Source organism: Muscardinus avellanarius, assembly GCF_963383645.1.
Source record: "Muscardinus avellanarius genome assembly, chromosome: 13".
NCBI classification, from domain to species: Eukaryota; Metazoa; Chordata; class Mammalia; order Rodentia; family Gliridae; genus Muscardinus; species Muscardinus avellanarius.
The window spans coordinates 39,596,418-39,620,286 of record NC_137799.1 but is presented as its reverse complement, the minus strand read 5'-3'; the positions used below and the strand labels follow the sequence as shown (position 1 = coordinate 39,620,286).

Sequence of the window (23,869 nt, the reverse complement as noted above, 5' to 3'; positions counted from 1 at the left end):
CATTGTAGAGTGAACTTTTCCATTTTGAAAAGTTGAATAACAATTGCAAACCCAGCTTCTTAATGAAAGCTACCACATTTTTTATCTCTTTATTGGTGCATTATAGTCGTAACTTTGAAATTGAGTTGGGGGTCTCAAAGTAGGCAAACACCAGTCAAGTTATTGAAGTTCTCTTTAATCAACCTGGCACCTTTGGGCAAAGTCTGACAACCGTGGGGGAAGAGACTGGTGACTGAGCAGCAGAGTCATGTGGTCAGCAGAGTCACCCTGCAGAGAAGAAGTGAGGGTATTTATGTAGCTGGTCTTCTCGTGACAGCTGGAGTCTTACGGCATCTGGAGTCTCCCCCAAGATGTCCGGAGTCTCACAATGTCTGGATTCTTGTGACCTCTGGAGTCTCGTGACATCTCTGCTTCTGGATTCCAGATTTTGCCTCTTGTCTCCACTGCAGAGTCTCATGGGGAAGGGAGGGACCTGACCTATCATCCTGGCCTTTTGGTAATAATGGGCAACAACTGAGTCAATAACTACTTCCTGCTGTCAGGGAGTGTTGTAGGGGGCCCCTTGGCCAGGTGAGGTCAGGTCATTCGGAAGTGGGCAGATGGGAGAATGGCTGCAGCAGGAGTTGATTGGAGGTTACTCTGAACAGCTCGGTAATGCACATTTGAATAAATTTTAGCAGATGAGGAGCTAATAAAGAAAAGACAAATCATGAGAGTGAGTTCCTGGAGGAGAAGGAGCCCACAGCTACTGGCCCTTGGAAACCTTCCAGATATGAGGTAGACTGTCATTATTGTGTTTTTAGTTTCTTGCTTTTCCTGGTCAGAGTTTAGACATTTTCCTCCATTAGACCAGATGTATTAATATAATGGCAGCATTTTTCCAGAGAAAGAGACATACACCATGCTTTTCAGTAGTTTTCTTCATTAGACAAGATTCATTAATGTAATAGCAACATTTTCCCTGAGAAAGACACACACCACCCTTTTCAGCAGTGAGTAAGTATGGGTCAGTCTTGTCAAATGGAAAGCATGCCATTGGGTCAGGAGCATCAGTAACAGATTTTAGAGAGTTTAATATTTATGACTGCCTGGCATCCAGAGAGGGAGAGCACTGTACTATATAAGTAAAGGCTACTTTAGTGTTATCTCTCCAGATTTGTTTTACTTATGCTTATACTTATGTAAGCACACATAGTTTCATTTTCTGCAGTTTTTCTTTCATTTAATTCCATATATTTGTTTGTGCATTATATTCTCACATCATAGGATAGTTCACACTGATGGTAATATACTTTCCCACATCCCTTAGTTGTATATTATAAATATCTTCTACATTAGGAAATATAATTCCCTGAACTTTAATAACTGAATATCATCTCTTTATGGATGTCCATAGTCTCTTCAATCAAGTGGATAAGACTAAACCCTAAAGCTGAATTGGAGAGCCAAAGATGTGTTCATTTGAGGCTTTTAAAGTATTAATGAATTTCTCCTAGAGAGTATGTGCCACATGTCAGTCACTGGATTAGTTGCTTCTGACTGTTTGGGCTGGCATTCTTACTTTGTATTATTATCATTTTTTTTAGTATTATAGCAATTTATCAAAAATTAAAAATGATAATCTCACATAACAGTTTCATTTGTCTGATACCAAGCTTTTGATGACTTAAAGATAACATTTCAATATTTCTTTTTGCTTTCTTTCTTACCAGAGAATCTATTTTTTCTATTTTTTAGGTGAAACTATCATATATTTATATATTTATTTTTCAGAAAAAAATCTATCCTAATATGGAATATGGACTCTAGGTACCCACAACGATCTTGAAAAAGAACAAAGCTAGAAGATGTATATTTTCTGATTTCAAACCATAAAAAGCTACAATAATTGAAACAGTGTAGTACTATTCTAAAGGCAGATATATAAACCATTGGAGTTAAATAAAAGCCTAGAGATAAATTCTTCCCTATATTGTCAAGTTATTTTTGACAAGGTTTCCATGAACATTTGGTGGTGGGAATAATAATCTTTTAACTAAATATTGTTGAAAAATAATAATTACATGGAAAAGAATAAAATTGGACCCTTACCTAATTCCATATACAAATATTAACTCAAAATAGATAAAAGACCTAAATATAAATCTTAAGACTATAAAATTTTAGAAAAAAATCTGGGTCATAAAACCTCACAACATTGAAATTGGCAGTGATTTCTTGGTTATGATTTCAATGGCACAGGCAACAGAAGAGTATACAAACTCCCTAAAAAATAAAAAAAATATTGTATATCCAAAGACAATGTAAACAGAGTTAACAGTTACTAATAGAATGGGATAAAATATTTCCAAATGCTATATCTGAGGGTATATTAATATTCCAACTAGAAATCCTAAAAATTAACAACAATAAAGGCAAACAATACCCTTTAGAGATAGGTAAAAGACTAACATAAATAATGAATCTCCACAGATAACCAAACTTAGTTGTCTGTTGGATGGAAAATCTTGTTTCTCTAGTTCTGGTGTGTGTTACCTATTTCTTCTTTGTAGTTAATCTCTTTGAGTATTTTCTCTAGTGCTGGTTTTGAAGACATAAATTCCTTCAGTTTCTGTTTGTCATGGAAGCTTCTTATTTCTCCATCTAATTTGATAGAAAGTTTTGCTGGGTAGGAAATTTTTGGCTGGAAGTTGTTTTCTTTCAAAATTGGGAATATGTTACTCCAAGCCCTTCTGGCTCTCATAACTTGGTTTGGGAAGTCTGGAGTGATTCTAATTGGTTTGCCTCTGAATGTCACTTGGCCCTTTGCTTTTGTTGCCTTTAAGATTCTCTGCTTGGCTTCCACATTGATCATTTTGACAATTATGTGGTGTGGGGATCCTCTTCTCCGATCCTGTCTAAAGGGAGTTCTATACATTTCCTGGACCTGCGTATCAACCTCTTGCTCTATGTCTGGAAAATTTTCTGCTATTACTTCCTTGAAGAGATTGTTGATCCCTTTGGTTTCACTTTCTTTTCCCTCCTCTATTCCAATTATTCTTAGGTTAGCTCTCTTAAAATGGGCCCATATTTCTTCAATGTCAGATTCCTGCTGTCGGATATTTTTTTCTAGATTAGAAACTATGCGTTCATTTTTGGAATGATCATCTTCTAAGAGCGAGATTCTGTTCTCCATGTGTTCTAATCGGTTGTTTGTGCTTTGAATTGAGGCCTTTACTTCATTAATTGCATCCTTTATCTCTTTTTGGCTCTCTCTGAGTTCTTTTCGAAGCACCTCTATTATTTCTACAGTTATTTTCTGCAGATACCAGCAAAAGCCACGCTCTCTCGGCATCTGCATTTTCGCAGTCAAATAGGCAAAATCTCAAAGTGAGAAATAAGCCCCGAGAGAAGGTGTGCTCGCTGGCCAAAAGCATCTTTCCAGTTTTAGATATTCTTGCATAACTATTATTCTTCTAGTATTCTCTTAACTCTCTACACGAATTGCTCCGGTGATGTGAGAACAGGACTATGAAAGAAATTGAGTCTGAGGAAATAAATTCTCTAATAATTTGTCTAAACATCCTTGGCTCTGCTCAATAATAATAAAAACTGGCCAGAACTCAGATGCTTTGATAAGCACTCCAGCTGCAGCAATCACAAATGGCCTCCGACCCTCATTCCAATCACTAATTTAGGTTAAGCTATTAACTCCGGTATGGTAGCTCAGTTTAAGGTAACTCTGTTTACCCTTGAGATCCTGCCTAGAGACAGAGAAGATAAAAACCTTGTGTGTGACCGTAAAGCAATTTAGTTGATAAACAACTTAGTTGCCCAAATACAATAGACTCAAGGAGAAAGATTGTTGACTTTTACCTCAGTATGAGCATTCATGGAGACAGAGACTGACCGCAGGGTTAGAAATAAATATGACTAAATAAAGGACAGACGTTCTAAATATATATGTATGAAGGAAAGGAAATACCGTGTAAGAGTAAGAAAAGCATTTTTGCATGAAGAAGAGCTTATCATAAGAATGTCCCAACTGGGAAAGAAAGGAATTAGAAAGTTAGAAGCAGGTTGCAGAGGGTTTGTGACAGAGAAATGGATTATTAAAGATGAGTAGGCTTTTAATAGGCTTATTGTCTAAAGAAGAGTGCTCAGCAGTTAAGGAAATACATCTGACAATTAAAACCAAGAACTTTGTGGTGGTGTTTGTGGTATTTTGTCTGCAAAACTGTGTTGTGAGTTTGCTTAAGCTTTCAGATTTAGAAGATAAGATGCCAACACCTGAAGAAACTCCATCACATCCACCTGAATCACCACATCTCCCCACACTTGCTATATGAACTGAGCCCAAAAGATGGAAAGTTCCAAGAAAGCCAAAGAAGATTCCCCGAGAAACCCCCAAGCCTTGGCCATGCTTGTTTATTTTGGGAAGTGGCCCCCTGGGACTGCTTATCTGCAAAGACCTTGGAAAAGAATCTGGAGTCAATCTCTCGAAGGCCAACAGCCAGCTGAAGGACTAGTTTTATTACCTTTGTTTACATGTCATTCATTATTATTTCACAATGATTACACCCACCTCCCTTTTCTCTTATTATTAACTTTACTGGTGAAGGGTATAAATTTCTTGGAGTTTTTGTAATAAAGTGTCATTGGCTCAAGAAGCCTTTGTCCGCCTCAGATTCTTTCCCAAACGTCGTACCTAAAAACTTAGGGAATTCATAGAGGGGAAAGAATCGCTGCAGATAAGTTTCTGCAGGACATCACCTGCCTTTTGCCCCATCTTTCTGAGGCTCCCGGCCGCGAGTGGACTTGCCCCCCCCCCCACAAGGACTGAGCCCGTCGGTAACAATTTTCCTGATTTGATCTTCTAGAAATCTCTGATTTTCTGTTTTATTGGGTTCTGATGTTGTGGGGTTGTGAGCATTCATTGCTCCAGTATTATTCCTCTTTCCCATGATTTCGGAAGTTTGTGCCTTCTCTGGGTTCTTCCCTTGGGTCACTATGACTTCACTTACGGTGCTCTGGATCTCGAGTCAATAGTATCTCAGACCCCACTACTCCTTTACTGGGTTGTATCACAGAGTCTCCGACCCAGAGAGTCGATAGAGGCTGCTTTAGACTGTGGGGGGTGCCAAGTTGCATGTTCTCCTATGGTGTGATATCACTGCCACCGCCCCTCTCCCACTGGGTCAAGTCCCAGTGAGTACAGTACTGGGATTTCTCCGCTGTGGCCCGCAATTTGACTCACTGTTCTTGAGTACGCAGATGTAGCTGTACTGAATTCGGTGAATTTGGTGCTGCTGCTGCCTGTGGCAATATGGCGCCACTGCTACGCCCTCAGCTGTGGGGCTGGCGTTTTTTTTTTTTTTCTTGGTTTTTATTTCCACTGAATCCCTGCAGCGTGTGCTGAGCTCAGCCACTGGGAGCTTTAGATGCCCTCTGCGCCGCGAAATCCCGCCTGGCTGTTGTTCCGCAGCGGCTCCCCTCGGCTTGCTGTGGCCGTCCCGTGAATTCGCCGGTGCCGCCGGCAGTATGGCGCTGCTGCCGCGTCCTCAGGCGTGAGGATCTCCTTTGTGGCTCTGTTCTCAGTCCGCTTTCTCTCTGGAGCCTGGTGATTTTTTTTGTTTCTCTGGTGATGTTGTTTTCTGGCTTTGAAAGGCACTGATTTTGTGGTAATGGAGATTTGTTGTTAGCGGGGCTCTTAAGCCCCGCTTTTCTCGGTCGCCATCTTCCCGGAAGTCTCTGCCTTATTATCATTTTTTGAGCAAAAAAAAAAAAATATCATCAAATTTTAAATACCACTATAAGTATGACTTCTAATTTGTGTGTGTGTGTGTGTGTGTGTGTGTGTGTGTGTGTGGTTACTGAGGATGAAACCCAGGGGCATTCTACCTCTGAGCAACTCCCCCAGCCCTATTTTTTATTCTTTATTTTGAAACAGGGTCTCACTGAGTTGCAAAGGGTGTAAGTAAGTGAGGCTGGCTTCGAACCTGGGCAATCCTTCTGTCTCTGCCTCCCAAATTCTGGGATTACAAGTATGTGCCACCACACCCAGATGTAGCAGGACTTTTAAAACTTTGATTTTATGTACAAGTCTTCCCTATAATCTGCTTGGCTCTTTCTCTACACACACACACACACACACACACACACACACACACACACACAGACTTTTATGCAACGTGAACTTGTTCTGAAATCCCACCCTGTGCACATCATGTGTTCCGAGGATGACATCACAATGTCCAGGTCCACTCTGCTCACTTGGTCTGCAAGGAGTGGGATGAAGGAGAGCTTTCTTGGTCCTTCAAGTTCCTCTACTCCTGGATCAGTCTCTATAGAGCTCTGAATGGGCAACTTTCTAGGTGGGCGCCCTTGCGGGCCTCATCTCTACCACCCTCCCTGTGCCCTGGCCTGCCATGCTCCTTCCTGCTGCTGAGCGGGGACACCCTGCAGGGGTGCTGGCCCTGCCCCTGCCCCTGGTCCAGTTCGAGCCACCAGCCCTTGGTGCAGGCTCTTCCACCAGGATCCCTGTCCTTGGCCTCCACCAACTGGCCTCTGCAGAGTCTGGATCCAGCTCCCAAGACCTTGAAGGACCCCGTGGGGCTGCTGGCTTCCTTGTCCTGGGTGTCCCCGCACAGGACACCCACGCTGTTTGCTGGCCACTCATGCAGGTTAAGACACTACGGGACTATCAGGATCCAGAATTTCCAGTGTAGACCCATCTCATCAAGGTTATCTTCAATACAGAAGGACCCAGTTCTGCACCTTGTGCCAACTGGTCACCTCTCTTGTCCTTGCCCCAAGGACACAGAGGGTAGGGCTCAAGAGGGGAGGAAGGACAGTGAGGAGAGTCACCAAGGGGCAGGCAGTCTGGACCATGGGCCAAGGATGTCCCCTGGCAATGGGGCCCCAACTTCATCCAGGCCTCAGGGAAACAAGGTAGAATGGGGTTCCCTCCATCCTTAGAGGTTGGGCCTTCAAAGGGCAGTCAGTGTCCCGAAAGCCCAGAAATCCTCCTAAGGGAGATGGGCAGGTGTCATCCATCAGTTTCTCCTCATAGGACTGTGCTGTCGCCAGCTCGCATAAATAGTTCAAAGTGATGGTGACACACTTTCACACAGCCCTTAGTTATATATTATGAAAATATTCTACATTAGGAAATATAATTCCCTGGACTTTAATAACTGAATGTTATCTCCCTTATGGATGTCCATAGTCTGTTCAATATAGTGGAGAAGGCTAAATCCTAAAGCAGAATTGCAGAGCTAAAAATGTGTTCATTTGAGGCTTTTAAAATATTAATGAATTCCCCTAAGAGAGTTTGTGCCACATGTCAGTCGCTAAATTATATGCATCCTGGCTGGTTTGGGGTGGTATTTTTTACTTTGTATTAACATTTTTTGAACAAAAAATAGAAAAAAAAAGTATCACATCTTAAATTTCACTAGTGATTAGGAATTTTAAAACTTTGGTTTTATTTTATGTATAGGTCTTCTGTATTATCTGTTTGGCTCTTTCTCTTCACACTCACACACACAGCACAAACACACACACATACAATGTGAACTTGTTCTGAAGTCCCACCCTGTGCACATCATGTGTTCCAAGGATGACATCACAATGGCCAGGTCCACTCTACTCACTTGTGCCGAGACCACCTACTTCCTCTCGGCATCTGTGTGTGTGACAACCCCCCACGTAGCTAATTGGCATATAGCCCCGAGAGAGGGTGTCATCTCTGGCAAAAGTACTCCCCACTTTTAGATATTCTTTCATAACTATTATTCTTTTAGTAATGATTCTTTTAACTCTCCACACGAATTGCTCCAATGGTGTAAGATCAGGACTGTGAGAGAAACTGAGTCCGTGGAAAATAAACTTTCTGGTAATTTGTCTAAGCCTCTAAACATCCTCGGCTTTGTTCAAATGGTAATAAAATCTAGTCAGAATTTAGATGCAGTGGCAGCATTCCATTCAGTAATTACAAACGCGGATTTCCCCTCTATCTCTGACTTTCATTAACACACAGTAAAAGCATTAAGTTAACTGAAACCATTAGCCCTAAAGGGGAGGCAACCGGTAACTGTTTATCCTTGCGATCCTGCCTAGATATGGAGAAGATACACTTTATGAGCAGCTAATACTGCCCAATACAATAGAGCTGAAGGCTAGGAAGATTCTTAACCTTTACGCCCAGTATGAGCCGTTGCCCGAGACAAAGAGGCGCCACAAAGAGGCACCACGTGGCTAAGAAATGAATATGTCTGAAACAAGGATAGATATTATAAATGTGTAAAAGAAAGGAAATATGGTGAGAATAAAAAAGGATTCTTGTATGAAGAAGAGCTTATCATAAGATTGTCCCAAATGGGAAAGAAAGGAATTAGATTAAAAGCAGATTGCAGAAGGATTGTGATGTGGAAATGGATTATTAAAAGAGGAATAGGTTTCTAATAAGCCTATCGTTTGAGGAAAAGCGTTCAGCAGCTAAGGAAATACATTTGACAAATCTAAAAACTTCATGGTATTTTTTGGTGTTTATCTGACAAACTGTGTTGTGAGTTTGCTTAAGCTTTCAGAATTTAGAAGGCAAGGTGGACACACCTGGGAGAACTCCATTACATCCACCTGGATCGCCACATCTCCCCATGCCTGACATATGGACTAAGCCCTAAAGACGGAAAGTTCCAAAAAGTTAAAGAAGACTCCATGAGAAGCCTATTCTCCAAGCCCTGGGTGTGCCGTTTCTTCTGGAATTTGCCCTTCGCAAGGACAGCTGGATCTGCCGGTGGGAGAAGATTCTGAGCTAATCTCTTGAAAGCCGGACTAACTTGTTTTTTTACCTTGATTATTGATTTATGGTGATTACACTCCTTTCCTTTTTTTTTTTTTTTTTTTTTTTTTTACTATTAACCCCACCGGTGAAAGATATAAATTTTCTGGGTTCTTGTAATAAAGTGTCAATAGCTCAAGAAGCTTTGTCCATGTCAGATTCTTTCCAGAAGCGCCGTAAATAGGAACTTAAATAAATTTATTTCCTAGAAGGGAAAGAATCGCTGCAGATAAGTGGCTGCAGTACGACACCCTAATTCTTTGCCCATCTTTTCTGAGATTGATTCGATCGCGAGTGGGTTCACGCCTATTTCGACTGAGCGGTTTGTGGCACACTTGGTCTGCAAGGAGTGGAATGAAGGAGAGCTCCCTTGGTCTCTCAAGCTCCTCCACTCCTGGGATCTGAATGGGCAACTTTCTAGGTGGGCGCCCTTGCGGGCCTCGTCTCTACCACCCTCCCTGTGCCCTGGCCTGACATGCTCCTTCCTGCTGCTGAGCAGGAACACCCTGCTGCCCCTGCTGCTGGCCCTGCTACAGCCACCACCATCGGTGCAGGCTCTGCCACCAGGACCCCTGCCATGGGCCTCCTCCACCTGGCCTTCTCAGAGTCCTGCTTCAGCTCCCCAAGACCTTGAAGGACCCCGTGGGGCTGCTGTCTTCCTTGTCCTGGGTGACCTGCACATGACACCCACACTGTCCACTGGCCACTCACGCATGCTGATACACTACGGGACTGTCAGGATCCAGCGTTTCCAGCTCAGACCCATCTCATCACCATCATCAACACAGGAGGATCCAGTCTGCACCCTGTGCCATCTGATCACCTCCCTTGTCTTTGCCCCTAGGACACAGAGGGTAGGGCTCAGGAGGGGAGGAAGGATAGGAGAGTCACCCAGGGGCAGGCAGTCTGGACTATGGGCCAAGGGAAATGGGGCTCCCTGGCAATGGGGCCCCAGCAGTATCCAGACCTCAGGGGGCCATGGTAGACTTGTCCACCATGGTTGGACAAGATGGATGGTTCCCTCCATCCTCAGGAGACTGGGCCTCTAAAGGGCAGTCAGTGTCCCGAGAGCCCAGCAGTCTTCCCAAGGGAGTTGGGCCAGGTCTCACCCATCAATTTCTCCTCACAGGACTGTGCTGTCGCCAGCTCCAGCTCGCATAGCCCCGCTGGAGGTAACCTGAAGCTGCGACGGCCTGAGGGAGAACAGGAGCACCAGGAAGGGCTGAAGGAAGGCCACCTGTCCAGCTCTCCAGGTTCCCAGGAGTGAGGGAAGAAGATGCAAGGAAAGCCTCCCTCACCTGGTCCTGCAGGAACTGTCCTCCATGGACACGCCCCAGACATGGGGCCTGCAAGTGAAGACAGCCATGACTATGGCGAGCCCCATGCTGCCAGGGCTGTGAGGCCGAGGGGACCAGTCACTGACTCTGTAGCTGTCTTCATTGGAGAGTCAGGCATCCACACCTGGGGGATGCATGTGCCGGCTCAAAAGGATGGAGCAGTTCTGAGTTTAGAGGTTGCAGAAGAGGATGTCTCTACCCCCTGCAAGGCTAACCTTCCACCAAGGGAGTCCTATGTTCAAAGACCCTCCCCTGACCCCTCCATCAATCCCTTATTCTCCACATCCCCCACCCCTCTTTCTCCCCATCTTTCTTCTCAACCCCTCTGTCCCTTCTCATCCCCCATCTTCTTCCTTTTCTCCCCCCTCACTCCTCCTCCTCCTCCCCTCCACTTCCTCCTCCTCCTCCCCTTCCTCCCCCACTGCCTCCTCCTCTCCCCTTCCCCCTTCTCTATCCCATCTCCCCTCTCCTCCTCTTCTTCCGTCTTCCTCCTCCCTTTCCTCCTCCCCTCCCTCCTTCCCCTCCTTCTCCTGCTCCCCTTCTCCCACCTCCCACCATCAACCCTGCTGTGCACATAACCTGGTGCTCACATTCACGTGATGAGGAAATGGCCATGGACACCACTCCTCAGTGTCACACAGTGGTTTTTCCACCTTCACCAGAGCCCAGTGTCAGCGCACAGCTCCCCCACTAGGCCAGTGCCCAGCCAGGTCCCTGGAAGCTTGTTGTTCCCCACCCCACCCGCCTCCAAACCTTCCCCCTTTCTCCCAACTTGGCTCCGGGTTCACAGTCACTTCTAACAGACTAAAACAAGGAGCCTCCCAACACCCCTCTTTTTGTGCTCTGGTGCCCCTGGAGTGTGCAGGTCTGGACACTGGGGCCTTATAAAGTGGAGAAAAGTCTGGAGTCCCTGGCGGGACAGAGCACAAAAAGAGGGCAGTTGGGCAGGGTGGGATCACGGGACCAGTCTCTGCCTCTGAACCTTCCTTAATCGGTGCTGAAGGCAGACATCCACACCTGGGGTCTGGATGTGCTTTGTTGGAAGAGATACCAGTGGACCCCACCCCACCTTCTAACCTTCTAACCTTGTCCCCTAACATGACTCCTGGTTCACAGTCACCCCTAACAGGCTATAACAGGGAGCCTCCCTCCCCCAAGCCCCTCTTTATGTGCTCTGCTGCCCCTGGAGGGTGGGGGTCTGGATGCCAGGGCATGATGGCCCGGGTGGCTTGGGACTAGATGTGGCTGTGACCTACTGGTGCTTTCATGGGTTGCTGCTTGTGTGAGCTCTGCCCACACCTGGGTACTGAGGAGTGACCACCATGGATTGGGGTGTGGTTCCATGGGTTCGGCCTTGTGCAGGCCTTGCAGGACAAGGTGGGATATGGTGGGGAACAACTGCAGCTGAGCTGCCCGGGACTTGGCTGGGCGCTGGGTGGGGGAGCTGTGCGCTGACACCTGGCCCTGGTGGAGGTAGAAAAACCACTGTGTGACACTGAGGAGTGGTGTCCATGGCCACGTCCTCGTCATATGAATGTGGGTGTCAGGTCATGTACACAGTGGGCTTGATGGTGGGAAGAGGGTGAGGGAGGAAGAGGAGGGGACAGGGAGGAGAGGGAGGGGGAAGAAGAGGGGGAGAATGTGAAGGGGAGATGGAGGGGCAGAAGGGGATGGGGTCCAGAATGGGGAACAGGAGGTGTGGGACAAGGTGTGGAAGGAGGAAGAGAAGGAGGGAAAGGAGGGGGAGGAGGAGGAAGAGGAGGGGGAGGGTGCTGAGGGATAGAAGGAAGAGGGGGAGGAGGACAGGGAGGAGGAGAGGGATGGGGGAGAAGGAAGAGGAGGAGAAGGGGGAGGGCAAATAGGGGGAGGAGAAGGGGAGGAGGAGGAGGAGGGAGGAAGGGCTGAAGGCGAGGGTTCTGGGCACTGCTCCTCACTGCAGCCAGCAGCACCCTGAGCAATCCATCACATCATATTCTCAAAGTGTATAATCAAGTGCCTGGTGATTTGGGTATATCTGTAAATCAAGCTACTTGGAAACTGAGGCAGAAGGATTTTTTAGTTTGAAGCTAGCCTCAGCAACTTGGCAAGACCCTGTTTAACAAAATAATATTAAATTGCATGACAGTTCTGCCTAATAGGAATCTCCTGTTACAATAAAATTGTTTTATCCATTGCATGAACTACTATATGAACTTTGACTCAGATTCAAATGTAAGTAACATTCACCATACTAAAGAAACATGTGTTTTTCTTCCACATGAGTTTGTCAGGGTCTATTTTCTGCAGCTTGCAGCTTGAAATAAACCTCTTTAGGTCCTATCACGACTTAATTGTGTCTCAGTCCAAAGTCAGCTGAAGATGAGAAAGTGAATCCCCAAACTGACTTCAAATACCCAAATAGTGCTGATCTCACTAGAGGGTAAGGATCTGTGGGCTCTGTAAACAAGGGCAGCATATTTACCATCAATGAGAAATTCTGAACTAGAATTTCTGACAAAATGTTTAAAGTCACTTTGCATATAAGTTAGTTTATATTAAATTTTAAAAATCTGATTTCAATGATATCAAGTAAGTTATTACTCTTCTTAATGTCTTTAAAGCTCAGGGCAATTTGTCTGTGTAAAGTGTTATGGTATGGGCTCTGAAACTGTAACAGTGTGAGATGTAGCCATGGGTTCTTGTTCTTAGCTATTTTAGCAAAGAATAGCCTGAACTTTCTTTCCTGTAAGCTTAAGCAATTTTAGTATTACAAAGACAAAAAGATAGGACAGAGTTAAAGCACTGCATTAAAGGAATAAATGAAATGGAGTATACTAAAGTTTTTGGATACAGAAGAATTTTTCTTTTTTCTTTTCTTTTCTCTTCTCTTCTTTTCTTTTCTTTTCTTTCTTTTTCTTTTTTTGGTGGTACTGGGGTTCCTGGAAGCCCTTCTACCTCCGGGGTACACTCCCAGACCTATTTTTACATTGTTATTTGGAAACAGGGTCTCCTAAGCCAGCGCGATCCTCCTGTCTCTGCCTCCCAAGCGCGGGGATTACAAGCGTGCGCCACCATGCCCGGCAGATACAGAACAATTTTTTATAAAGAATTTTATCCTGTATCTTTGCTTACCCAGTCAGCTTCTGACCTGACTAGATCCACCCCTTCTCTGGGGCAAGAATTTTGATGTGGGGATTCCTTCCTGTAGGCCTGCCCTGTCTCTGGTACAGACCCCAAGCCTTTTGTTATGCCCCAAATGTGATAACTGATCAGTCAGGGCTTGTGGCATCCTCCCACATCCTTGGGGGCTTCGAGGTGGGGCTTCGAGGGGTGCCCATATGCGGGCCATAGCCAGGGGTAGGAGTTCAGGCCATGACACCCGCAGTTCCAGGGAAAGTTTTGTTAGATGGTTTTTAAGAATCCCATTTCTTTTTTTCTACCTTTTCTGATGACTGCAGTTAATATGGGATGTGGAGCTTCTAAGAAATGCCAAGGGCTTTTGCCACCTGTTGAGTAACCATAGAAATAAAAGCTGGTCCATTTTCAGACTGTAATGAATTAGGGAGTCCAAACCAAGGGATGATATCCAAGCATAGAACATTGGCCACCGTGCTGGCTGTCTCATCCTTTGAGGGAAAAGCCTCCACCCAGCCTGTTAGGGTGTTGATCATGGAAAGAAGATATTTTAGTTTTTTGTGAGATGGTATATGGGTGAAATCAATTTGCCAGTTCTGTCCTGGCAATTGTCTTATTCGGTTGGTAGGAAAAGAGGGGCGAAGGCCTCATTGGGGAGAAACAGCAGCACAATTAGAACAGGAGGCACTGACTTTACTAATCAGCTGTTGCAGGAGAGGAGAATAAAACAAGGGGTTTAGGAAGTGTTTAAGCGCTTATTTGGGAGGTTTGGCTTCCCATAATTGGTCCATAGGCAAGAACGAAGAAGAGGAAACGGGCATCTCTATTTTCTTGATCGAAGTTTGGAAAAGGGGGTCAAGAGGGCGGGAGAGATGTCTCACTCCCTTCTAGAGACTAGAGGACAACCTGGTCTCCCAGGGGTCAACTCTGACGAGGCCACGCGTTTCGATAACGGAGAAGCTGGAGGCAAGAAGCTGGAAGGCAGAATGCCAGAACCCGCTGATCAAGGGAAGGGAAGCTTACCCTGTCTGAAAGAAAGTGGTCAGCCCAATTGAGGGGTCGGAGTTGATGGTAAGGTTGAAAAGTCTGGGACTCAAGGAGGGGTACAGCAACAAACAAAAAGAAAAAAAAATCCTCCCAGGTTTTGTCCACCAGTTATAAGATTAAAATTGAGATGGTGGTCTCAAAGGAGACAAAAACCAGCTAAGGTATTAAAGGACTCTTTAATCAACCTGGGACTTTTGGGGAAAGTTTGCTGACTGTGGGGGAAGAAACTGGTGACTGAAAAGCAGAGTCACATGATCAGCAGAGTCACGTGGTCAGCAGAGTCACGCCACAGAGAGGAAGTGAGGGTATTTATGTTCCCAGGTCTTGGGGTGGAGCTAGCAGCCGGTCCTCTTGCGAATTCTGGATCTCACAACATCTGGAGTCTGCCCTGAGATGTCCAGAGTCCCACAATATCCAGAGTCTCCCAACATCTGGAGCCTCACAACATCTCCAACTCTGGCTTCCGTGTTTCTGCCTCCTGTCCCTGCTGCGGGGTTCTGTGGGGATCTATCAGTAGTCATACTTCTTAATGGAGTACGAGATAGTGGAGGCATACATACACACATCACCCAATTAGACCTTACCCAATTCCTGCCCCATTCCTTCCCCTGCCCCTTCTCATGTTTGACTTAGTGATTGACTTTGATATGTTTGTGAATGTACATCATGAACATTACAGAGTTTCCCTCTCCCCCCTCCCATCTCCTCGGTCACCTTATTTGCTCATCTGTAGTATCTTCTTCATCTAGAGTCCCTGCTATGACCCATTTTCTCCCGAGCTTAAGGAAAGCTACTATTTGAGGGAAGACTCATCTGAGAATATGAACTCATGGTTTTAATATCCCCTTCTGGGTAAATCAGGGAGGACTATAGGGTGGCCCTCCCTGGCCTCTCTGGTCCTTCTGGCACCAAACATCAGCAGAGGAAGTGGGTTGTTTTCTGCTTCTAATCTTTCCCTTTGGTCCCTTCCTAATCTCAGGAACAGGTCAAAGCAGAATAGTCTGGCATGGAATAAGTGCCCTCTAATAACAAGACCTGGAGAGAGAAGAGAGAATTTTATCAGTGTATGGTCAAGATAAGACAAGAACAGGAAAGAATGTGGGCCTAGCTGTCTGGGGAGTGAGTCTGTCTGAGGATTGTATCTGCAGGCTTTTTGCTGCAGGCAGAGGAGGCCTATGGAAGAGCCCTGCACAGGCCTGTTCTGGGATCCCCGGGATACCTCTCAGCTGGATGCCTCCTTGTGGGGAGGACGACTGTCCTGCTGGATCTCGCTTCATGGGCCTCTCTTGCAGGGTGGAGCTCCTGCTTCTTCTGTCCACTTCTTCCTGTTTCTTGGTCTACTATCTTGATTTGGTGAGCATGTTTCTGAACAGCTCCTAAAAAGGGTGTATTGTATATGCATTTTTGAGACCTTGTGTTTCTGAACATATAAATTTATTCTCCCTAGTAGATGACGGGTATTTTTTCTTTTTTCCAAAGACACAGATTTGCTTAGGAAAGCAGTTTACACATTCAAATGTGAAATTTGAAAGAAAATGTGAGTCATTTTTCCCAAAAAGAGACAGACTGGCTGGATGACTGATATTTTGTTGGGTATAATAGGGTCTTCCAGGAAAGCAAAAACAAATAGTGTGTGTGTGTGTGTGTGTTGCATGTATACATATATAAGTGTGTGTGTTTTACATGTATACATATACAAGTGTGTGTGTATGCATATAGATATATGTAAAGTAAATAACTGGCTCATGTGATTTGGAGGCTGACAAATCATCATCTGCACCATCAGCAAGCTGGAGACACCAGAGAGCCGGTGGTATAGTTCCAGTCTGAAAGCCAGAGAAATAAAACAAATGTCCCAGCTCAAAGGCAGGAGGAGTTCCTTCTTACTCATCCTTTTTGTTCTATTCAGGCCTTCAGATGTTTGGAGGAACCCCACCCACGATTGGAAGGGCAGTGTGCTTTACTCATTCCATGGATTCAGATATTAATCTTACCCAGAAACACATATCCATTAAAATATTTGTCCAAGTGAACTTCTTGCAACTCTACCCGTGTACTTCTTGCCTGTCACTACCCAGTGCCTCATTGCTGGCCTCTGATCTGCTGCAGTGAGGTCAGAAACAAGGGGAAGAGAAGGACCCACACCATTGCCTGGGCCCTAAGACTCTTGGGCACTCTCAGCGGAGCCCTTGGTGCTGGAAAGCCTGACCTACTCTGGACAGCTGTGTCCCATGGAAGCATTTGACACCTCACTGTGTTGGTGATGAGTTTCCCAGAGATGGCTGTCTTCTTGGTGGGGAAGATGTGTTGTTTTTTTTTTTTCAAACTTCTCTGGAATAAGGAGATAGTACCTGGAAGAAGAAAATTCAGGTATAAATCAATGAGGGTAAGTAAGAACTCTATAGCTCTTAATTTGAATTGTATATATGTATGAATAATGTATTTGATCAGAATCTAAGTATGTTCGGTCTAAATGTAAATAGAATCATGGTTTTCCCAATAAAGCACTGCTAGCCAGTTCCACCCTGTAGGACATCATAGAGTGCGCTTTCCCAAACACAGATGGCAGAGCCCCCTACACCATAGCGATTGTGGTACCTCTGCTTTGCCAAGTTACTCGATTTCCTCTACTATTTCTTCTGCCTTTGCTCTTGCCAAATTTTCCCTGGCAAGTAATTTCCCCCAGCATTAGCTTTTGTGGCATTTCCAAAAATTCTTTTGTTGTTTCCACGTCAGCACTTGCTGGCTCACCACTCACTCTCACTTTAGGTGATTCTTGACTTGTTTAAACTACCAGGTGCTAGCAATGAACTCAACATCATGGTCAGACCTAGCCTTTTGTTTTCTCTCTCTCTCTTTCTTCCTCTCTTTCTCCTTCCTTCCTTCCTTCCTTCCTTCCTTCCTTCCTTCCTTCCTTCCTTCCTTCCTTTCTCCTTTCTTTCTTTTTGTTACTGGAGATTGAACCTCAGCTAAGTTTCTGAGGATAGTCTCAAATTTTCAATCCTCCCGTCTCAGCCTCCCAAGTACTGGGATTACAAGCGTGCGCCACTATGCCCAGCCATGTCTGGTCTTCGGTTCCGTTCATTAGAAGTTTCTTGGTGTACACTCCATAACGTCTTCCTCCTCACATCTTAGTTAAGCTCATCACCTTCAGTGAAACAGCTTTTGTCACTTCGTTCTTGTTCTTCAAGATCATGGCTGTGGTGGATGGACGCGCCTGAGGGGGAGCAACAACCATCACTGATTTTGTGCCATCATAGTCCTTAGTCACTTTTGGTGACTTTTTGTTTACAGGATAATCATTGATATGGCCTTATACTGGGAAGATAAGCCATGGATTTTCTGTGCTTAGGGGATATAATAAATAAAGCAACATGAAATTAAACGAAGCAGAGTAGAAAATGATGCAATCAAGACACATGACAAACGCAAGCTGTATGGTCCATTGTTGTTGTAAAAAGACATACTCTTTATAGTAAACTTCTCTTATAAGTAGGTGTGTGCCCTAAAATAACAATAGAAAATATGGTATATTATATATATGAATCATTAAGAGAGTAATTTATTATCATTTTCAAGTAGTATGTATTGCATATAATTGCATGTGCCATTTATTTATTTATTTATTTATTATTTATTTATTTATTTATTTATTTTTGCAGTACTAGGGATAGAAGCCAGGGGCATTCTACCTCTAAGCTACACCCCCAGCCCTATTTTTTTTTAAATTTTTTTTGAAACAGGATCTCACTGGGTTGCAAAGGGCCTCACTAAGTAGCAGCTGAGGCTGTCTGCAAACCACGATCTCCTGTCTCAGCCTCCCAAATGCTGGGATTACAAGCGTGCGCCACCACGCCGGTCTGCTCCATCTTTATATGACTGGCAGTACAATAGGTTTGTTTATACCAGCATCACTGTAGACATGCAAGTGGTGCATTTCACTATGATGTTATAACTGCTATGATGTCAACAAGTAATAGAAATTTTCAGCTCCATTATAATTTTATAGGGCCGCTGTCATATACGTGGTACATAACTGACTGAGGTGTTGTTATGTGGCATATAACTATGTATGTATGTGTATATATATATATACATATATACATTTGTATATATATATATATGTATATAGGTAAACTGTATCACACAACTTAAATATATATTTCATGTATTTTTCCCTAGTTTTTCTCAGTGAGAAAGCCTAGGAATGATGACAAATTCAGAAACACTCCTAGCACCCAGATTATGGTTTCTAAATATCATTCTCCACTAAAGAAAGCAAGTTCTTAGAAAAAAAAATGGCTCTTTCCAGGTCTGCAGAGAAAGTGTGAATGTTGAGACTGGACCATCTTGAAATACCATGAAGTAGGGAAGTCATCATAGATACTGAGGTCTCAGGAGCCATGAGCTCATAATAATAGCAACATGAAGACTCCCTAGATCTAATCACTAATTTATGGAAACCACAGTTATCACAGAGCTTTAGTCAGCAAAAGGTAGACCCTATGAAACTTTATAGTGTTTCATAGTGGAAAACTACTTCTTACAAGAAATATAACTTAAAAGAGATGGTAGTGATGGGAGGAACAGAGGAAACAGAAAGAAAGAGAGAGAGAGAGAAGAGAAACTTAGATTAAAAAAGACTAATCATAATGTATAGTTTTATTCAGATCCTGGTTCAATTAAACAAATTAAAATAAAGCATGTATAAGCCTTTTTTGGAAATACAAATGTGGAATAATTGAAATCAAGAGTCATTGTTGAAGCCAGGCGTGATGGCACATGCTTGTGATCCCAGTTCTTGGGAGGCTGAGACAGGAGGATCACAGGTTCGAAGCCAGCCTTAACAACTTAGCAAGGCCCTCTGCAACTTAGTGAGACTCTGTTTCTAAATAAATAAAATCAGGCCGGGAGTTTAGCTCAGAGGTAAATGCCTATGGGTTCAATCCCTGGTGCCACACACAAACACACACACACACACACACACACACACACACACACACACACAAATCATTGTTGAGTTTTAGATGTGATAATGATAATTTATTTCTATTTTTACAAGAGTGTAAGTTACTTTTACAGGTAGATGTTGAATTATTCATTTATTTGCTTATGTTGGTGGTACTGGGGTTTGAACCCAGGGGCATTCTGCCTCTGAGCCACACCCTAAGACCTATTTTATAGATTCTGAAAAGCAAACAAGGTGTTAGTTGATAGCTGACGTTTGCCTGGTGCCACAGTTTAGGTTCCTCAGAAAGCAGGCTCTGAGACATAGCAGGCTGTAGGGGCAACACTTGTGGAGGGGAAGTGGAGGGAAAGGAGGCAACCCTGGATTGAGAGAGATATTGGACAGTGACATAGTCTCAACACAGGCCTCATTCAGTCCCATGGGGAGCCATGATGCTGGAATGTCTCTTCACAGTTGTCCCGAGTGGAGGCAAGACATTTAAATGCCTGGTCTGTCACTCACTGCTGCTTCCAGGAAGGGAGCATGACCCTGGGAGTCAGCTCAGCTAATTCCCCTTTTTAGCTAGTTCCCAGGGATGACTGACAGCTGGCAGGCATCCACTGGCAGTTCTTCCAGCAGCAGAAGGAACATGCCCTTGGTCCTGCAGAAGGATCCAGGTAGTGAACTAGGCACAGTTCTTTACTTCAAAACTTGCAAAATGAAAGCTGGGCGTGGTGGCACATGCTTGTGATCCCAGCATTTGGGAGGCTGAGACAAGATGACTGTGGTTTGAGCACAGCCTCAGATACTACTTTGCAACTCAGTGAGACCCTGTTTCAAAATAAAGAATAAAAAATAGGACTGCTCCTAGGTTCCATCCCAGGGACTGCAACAAAACAAAACAAAACAAAACAACCCCCCCCCACACACACACACACAAACAGAAAACAAAAAACAAACATTGCAAAATAAAGTATATTGACAGGAATTTTGGCTCTGTAAGGATATTTATTTTTAAAATTGACCTTGGTTTATAAGTTGGAATTGATCCAGAGTTGGTGCCGTCCTCTTAGCCATGGGCTCTGAAGGCTGTGAATGGGCTGTCTGCTCAAAGGGGAAAGACACATTCACACCAGGGAGAGATGATCACACTGGGTTTGACATGGTTAAACAGGAAAATGCACCTGAGCTCCTGCAGCCTGGAGACTATTTCAGGGGTCACAGGGGTCACAGAGGCAGTGACTCCTGTTCCTCCCATATTGTGCAAATGAGCTCTGTGGGGCTGTAAAGAATGCCTAGCCATGTCTCAGTCAGGAGGAGCTGGGCGCCCAAGCAAGGCAGGCCCAGAGCTGATGCTTCCCTGAGAATTTTTTGCTCGCAGTATCTGGGCCCCTTTGTGTGTCTCTGAAGGAAGAGAGCCTCGCACACTTTACTCTGGGCCTCCTGTCAGCTCACTGTGTGCTGGATCATCCTGTCAGCTTCCCTGTTCCCCTCAGTCAACTGCTTTGCTCCAGGCCACGGCTCCCATCCCTCCTGGTCCCCTTCTGCCACCTGAGATTCAGCTTCCTCATCCTGGTGGCAGTCTTCCCTCCATGGCTCCTCCCTCAGCTCTCTATACTACAAGGCTGGACCATATATTTAAAAGAGACTTAGTGAGAGCAGGAAAGCCAAAGTTGAAACTGGAGTCCAGCTGTGAGGCTCTCGGGCTGGATTTTCTTTGTGGGTACTATAGGATCTGGTCTACTTGCTCTTAAAGGAAGTACATGGATTCTACCTGGTCCCACAGTCTCAATTCCTCAGAGTCCAAGGGAAAGGAAAAAGACCAACTTCTCACCTTCAATCTAAACCCTGTCTCCAATAAAAACAAAACTTAAATATGTGTAATTATAGCCACAGTGAAGACTGTTATTTGTACTATGTCCTGATTGTAGTATATGATTCAGAATGATTCCGTATTTTCCTCACAGTGTTTTTAGTGCTTCATTTCAAAAGTAGATTGGTGACTTTACTTTTTTTTTTTTTTTATAAGAGTAAGGTATGCTAAGCACCTGCCCATTGCAAACAGGGACAAGCTTCTTCCAAAAGCAAATTCAGATTTGTACAGTGAAAAACCAGTGCCCCACTTTCATTCCTAAAAACACACTCCTGTCAGGTTTTAGGTCTCACCATTTCACTGTGCCCAGTAATAGCTAAAGCTCTCAACTCGTGTAATTCAATTTTCTGGTGACCACTATTTACGTACATCTTCTTTGGAGCGCAGGTTCATGGATGAAGGGTAAAGGACTACAGAAACATCTGTCCTCCACCATCACTGGGTGACAGGTTTCCGACTCACCAGGTTCCTCACAGCAGCCTTCACGTCCTTGTTCCTCAGGCTGTAGATGATGGGGTTCAGCATGGGGGTCACCACCCCATAGAAGAGGGAGATGAGCTTGTCTGCAAGGTCCTGCTTGTCCGCCCCCAGCGGGTCCTTGGACTTGGGCTTCCCGTACATGAAGAGGATGGTCCCGTAGAAGACGACCACGACTGTGAGGTGGGCAGAGCAGGTGGAGAAGGCCTTTTTCCTCCCCTCAGCTGAGGGGATCCTCAGGATGGTGGCAAGGATGAAGACATAGGAGAAACAGATGAACAGGACTGGAACTCCTAAAAAGATCACGTTGGCCACTGCCATGCTGATCACGTTGATGGAGATGTCAGCACAGGCCAACTTGAGGACTGCCAGGATCTCACAGGTGAAGTGGTTGATGACATTGTCTCCACAGAAAGGCAGTCGCATTGCTAAGGATGTCTGCACTGTGGCAGTGATGCTCCCAGCCACCCAGGAGCCAGCGGCCATGGGCACGTAGGCAGCCTTGCTCATGACCACCGGGTACCGAAGGGGGTTGCAGATGGCCACGTAGCGATCAAAGGCCATCATGCTCAGGAGCACACACTCAGTGGCCCCCATGGCAAAGGACAGAAACATCTGCACGGCACAGCCTGAGAAGGAGATGGTTTTCCTGGGGGTCAGGAAGCTGTCGAGAATGAGGGGGACTGAGGAGGAGGTGTAGCAGATGTCCAGGAAGGAGAGGTTCCCCAGGAAGAAGTACATGGGCGTGTGCAGGTGGGAGTCCAGGGTGGTCACCAGGATGAGGACACTGTTGCCCAGCAGGATGACCAGGTACATGAGCAGGATGAGCACAAAGAACGCTTTCTCCAGGCTTGGGTGGGCTGAGAGGCCCAGGAGAATGAACCCCGTCACGGGCGCGGTCTCATTGGATCTGACCATGGCGTCTTCTGGGTCACGTGCAGGAACTCAGAAGGTCACCTTCATGATTCTCTGACACCTAAAGTGCCTGGGGAGGCAGTGAGAAAACCCCTCCTTGCTAAGCAGTGGAAGAACAGCTTTGCCAATCTGCAGGAGTGAGTTCTCTTTGTTGGTCTGAATCAGATAAAGGCATTTGATCAATGTCTCCTTCGTGGTATCTGGCCATTCCAGAGAGAGGTTTGAAATGTCACTGACTAAATTTATTTTCCTAATCTTATGCAAAACAGGCATCATGCATTTAGTTCAAGTCATACCATGTGTGGGCAAATGATTTTATTCAGTTTTGTTAAGAAATATTGTATTTCATTTGAATTTTTGAGTCTAGCACTGGCAGGAAATCTAGTGCTCTTTGCCCTCAATTCCTAACCATTCCTCTCTAAAGCACTTTTAGAGGTTGCTTTCTTCTTCTTTTCTGGTTCTCTTTCATGACATCTAGGACCCTGAGTTATTCACTCATTTCTCACTCACTTGCCAAACTCTTCTGGGACACTTACTGAAAGAAATGGCATTCACTAATGCCTAGGAATCACTAAGTCTCCTTCCCTCGCTGGGCTTTCTTTCATCTAATATTCACTCTGGAATAGCTTATTATTAGAGATACAGCATCGCAGGGCCTAAATGATCTGACCACTGACATAGCTCTCCCTTTTTCCTTGAAGATGCCCCTATGCCATTTGGTCACCAGATATGAAGCCAGGGATGGAACTGGGCCCACAAGAGTGTCTATATCCTTCCTTCCTTCCTTCCTTCCTTCCTTCCTTCCTTCCTTCCTTCCTTCCTTCCTTCTGTCCTTCCTTCCTTCTCTTTTCCTTCCTTCCTTCTTTTCTTCCTTCCTTCCTTTCTTTCTTTACCTCTACCTTTCTTTGCCTCTTTCTTTACCTCCCTCCTTACCGCATCCTTCCTTCCTTCCTTCCTTCCCTTCTCTTTTCTTTCTTTCTTTCCTTCTTTCTTTTTTCTTCCTTTCTTTCTTTCTTTCACGGCACTTGGGATGGTACCCAGGGTCATTCTACCTCTGAGCTATACCCCAGCCCTATTTTTTATTCTTTATTTTGAAAAAAGGTCTCACTGAGCTGCAAAGGGCCTCACTAAGTAGCTAAAGCTCACTGTGAACCAGAATCCTCCTGTCTTAGCCTCCGGAGTGCTGGGATTACAAGCATGTGCCACTACGCCCGGCTTCTATATTCTTTCAAAAGTACTCTCTTACCTTTTCATAAATATGTTGATAAAGAAAATCACTTCACTGAGCTCTGGAAATAACCCAGAAGCCCCAAACAAGCAATATGTTGGAAAGC

At 44.8% G+C, this 23,869-nt stretch overlaps 1 protein-coding gene across 1 annotated transcript; it reads right to left on the bottom strand.

Moving 5' to 3' along the window:
* Positions 1 to 21,578: 21,578 nt before the first annotated feature.
* LOC308271880 (olfactory receptor 13C7-like) lies at positions 21,579 to 22,538 on the bottom strand (the record flags this gene model as incomplete). Its single annotated transcript, XM_080708516.1, has 1 exon — positions 21,579 to 22,538. The coding sequence occupies one exon, from the start codon at positions 22,536 to 22,538 to the stop codon at positions 21,579 to 21,581; it is 960 nt and encodes a 319-aa protein (XP_080564642.1).
* Positions 22,539 to 23,869: the final 1,331 nt, after the last annotated feature.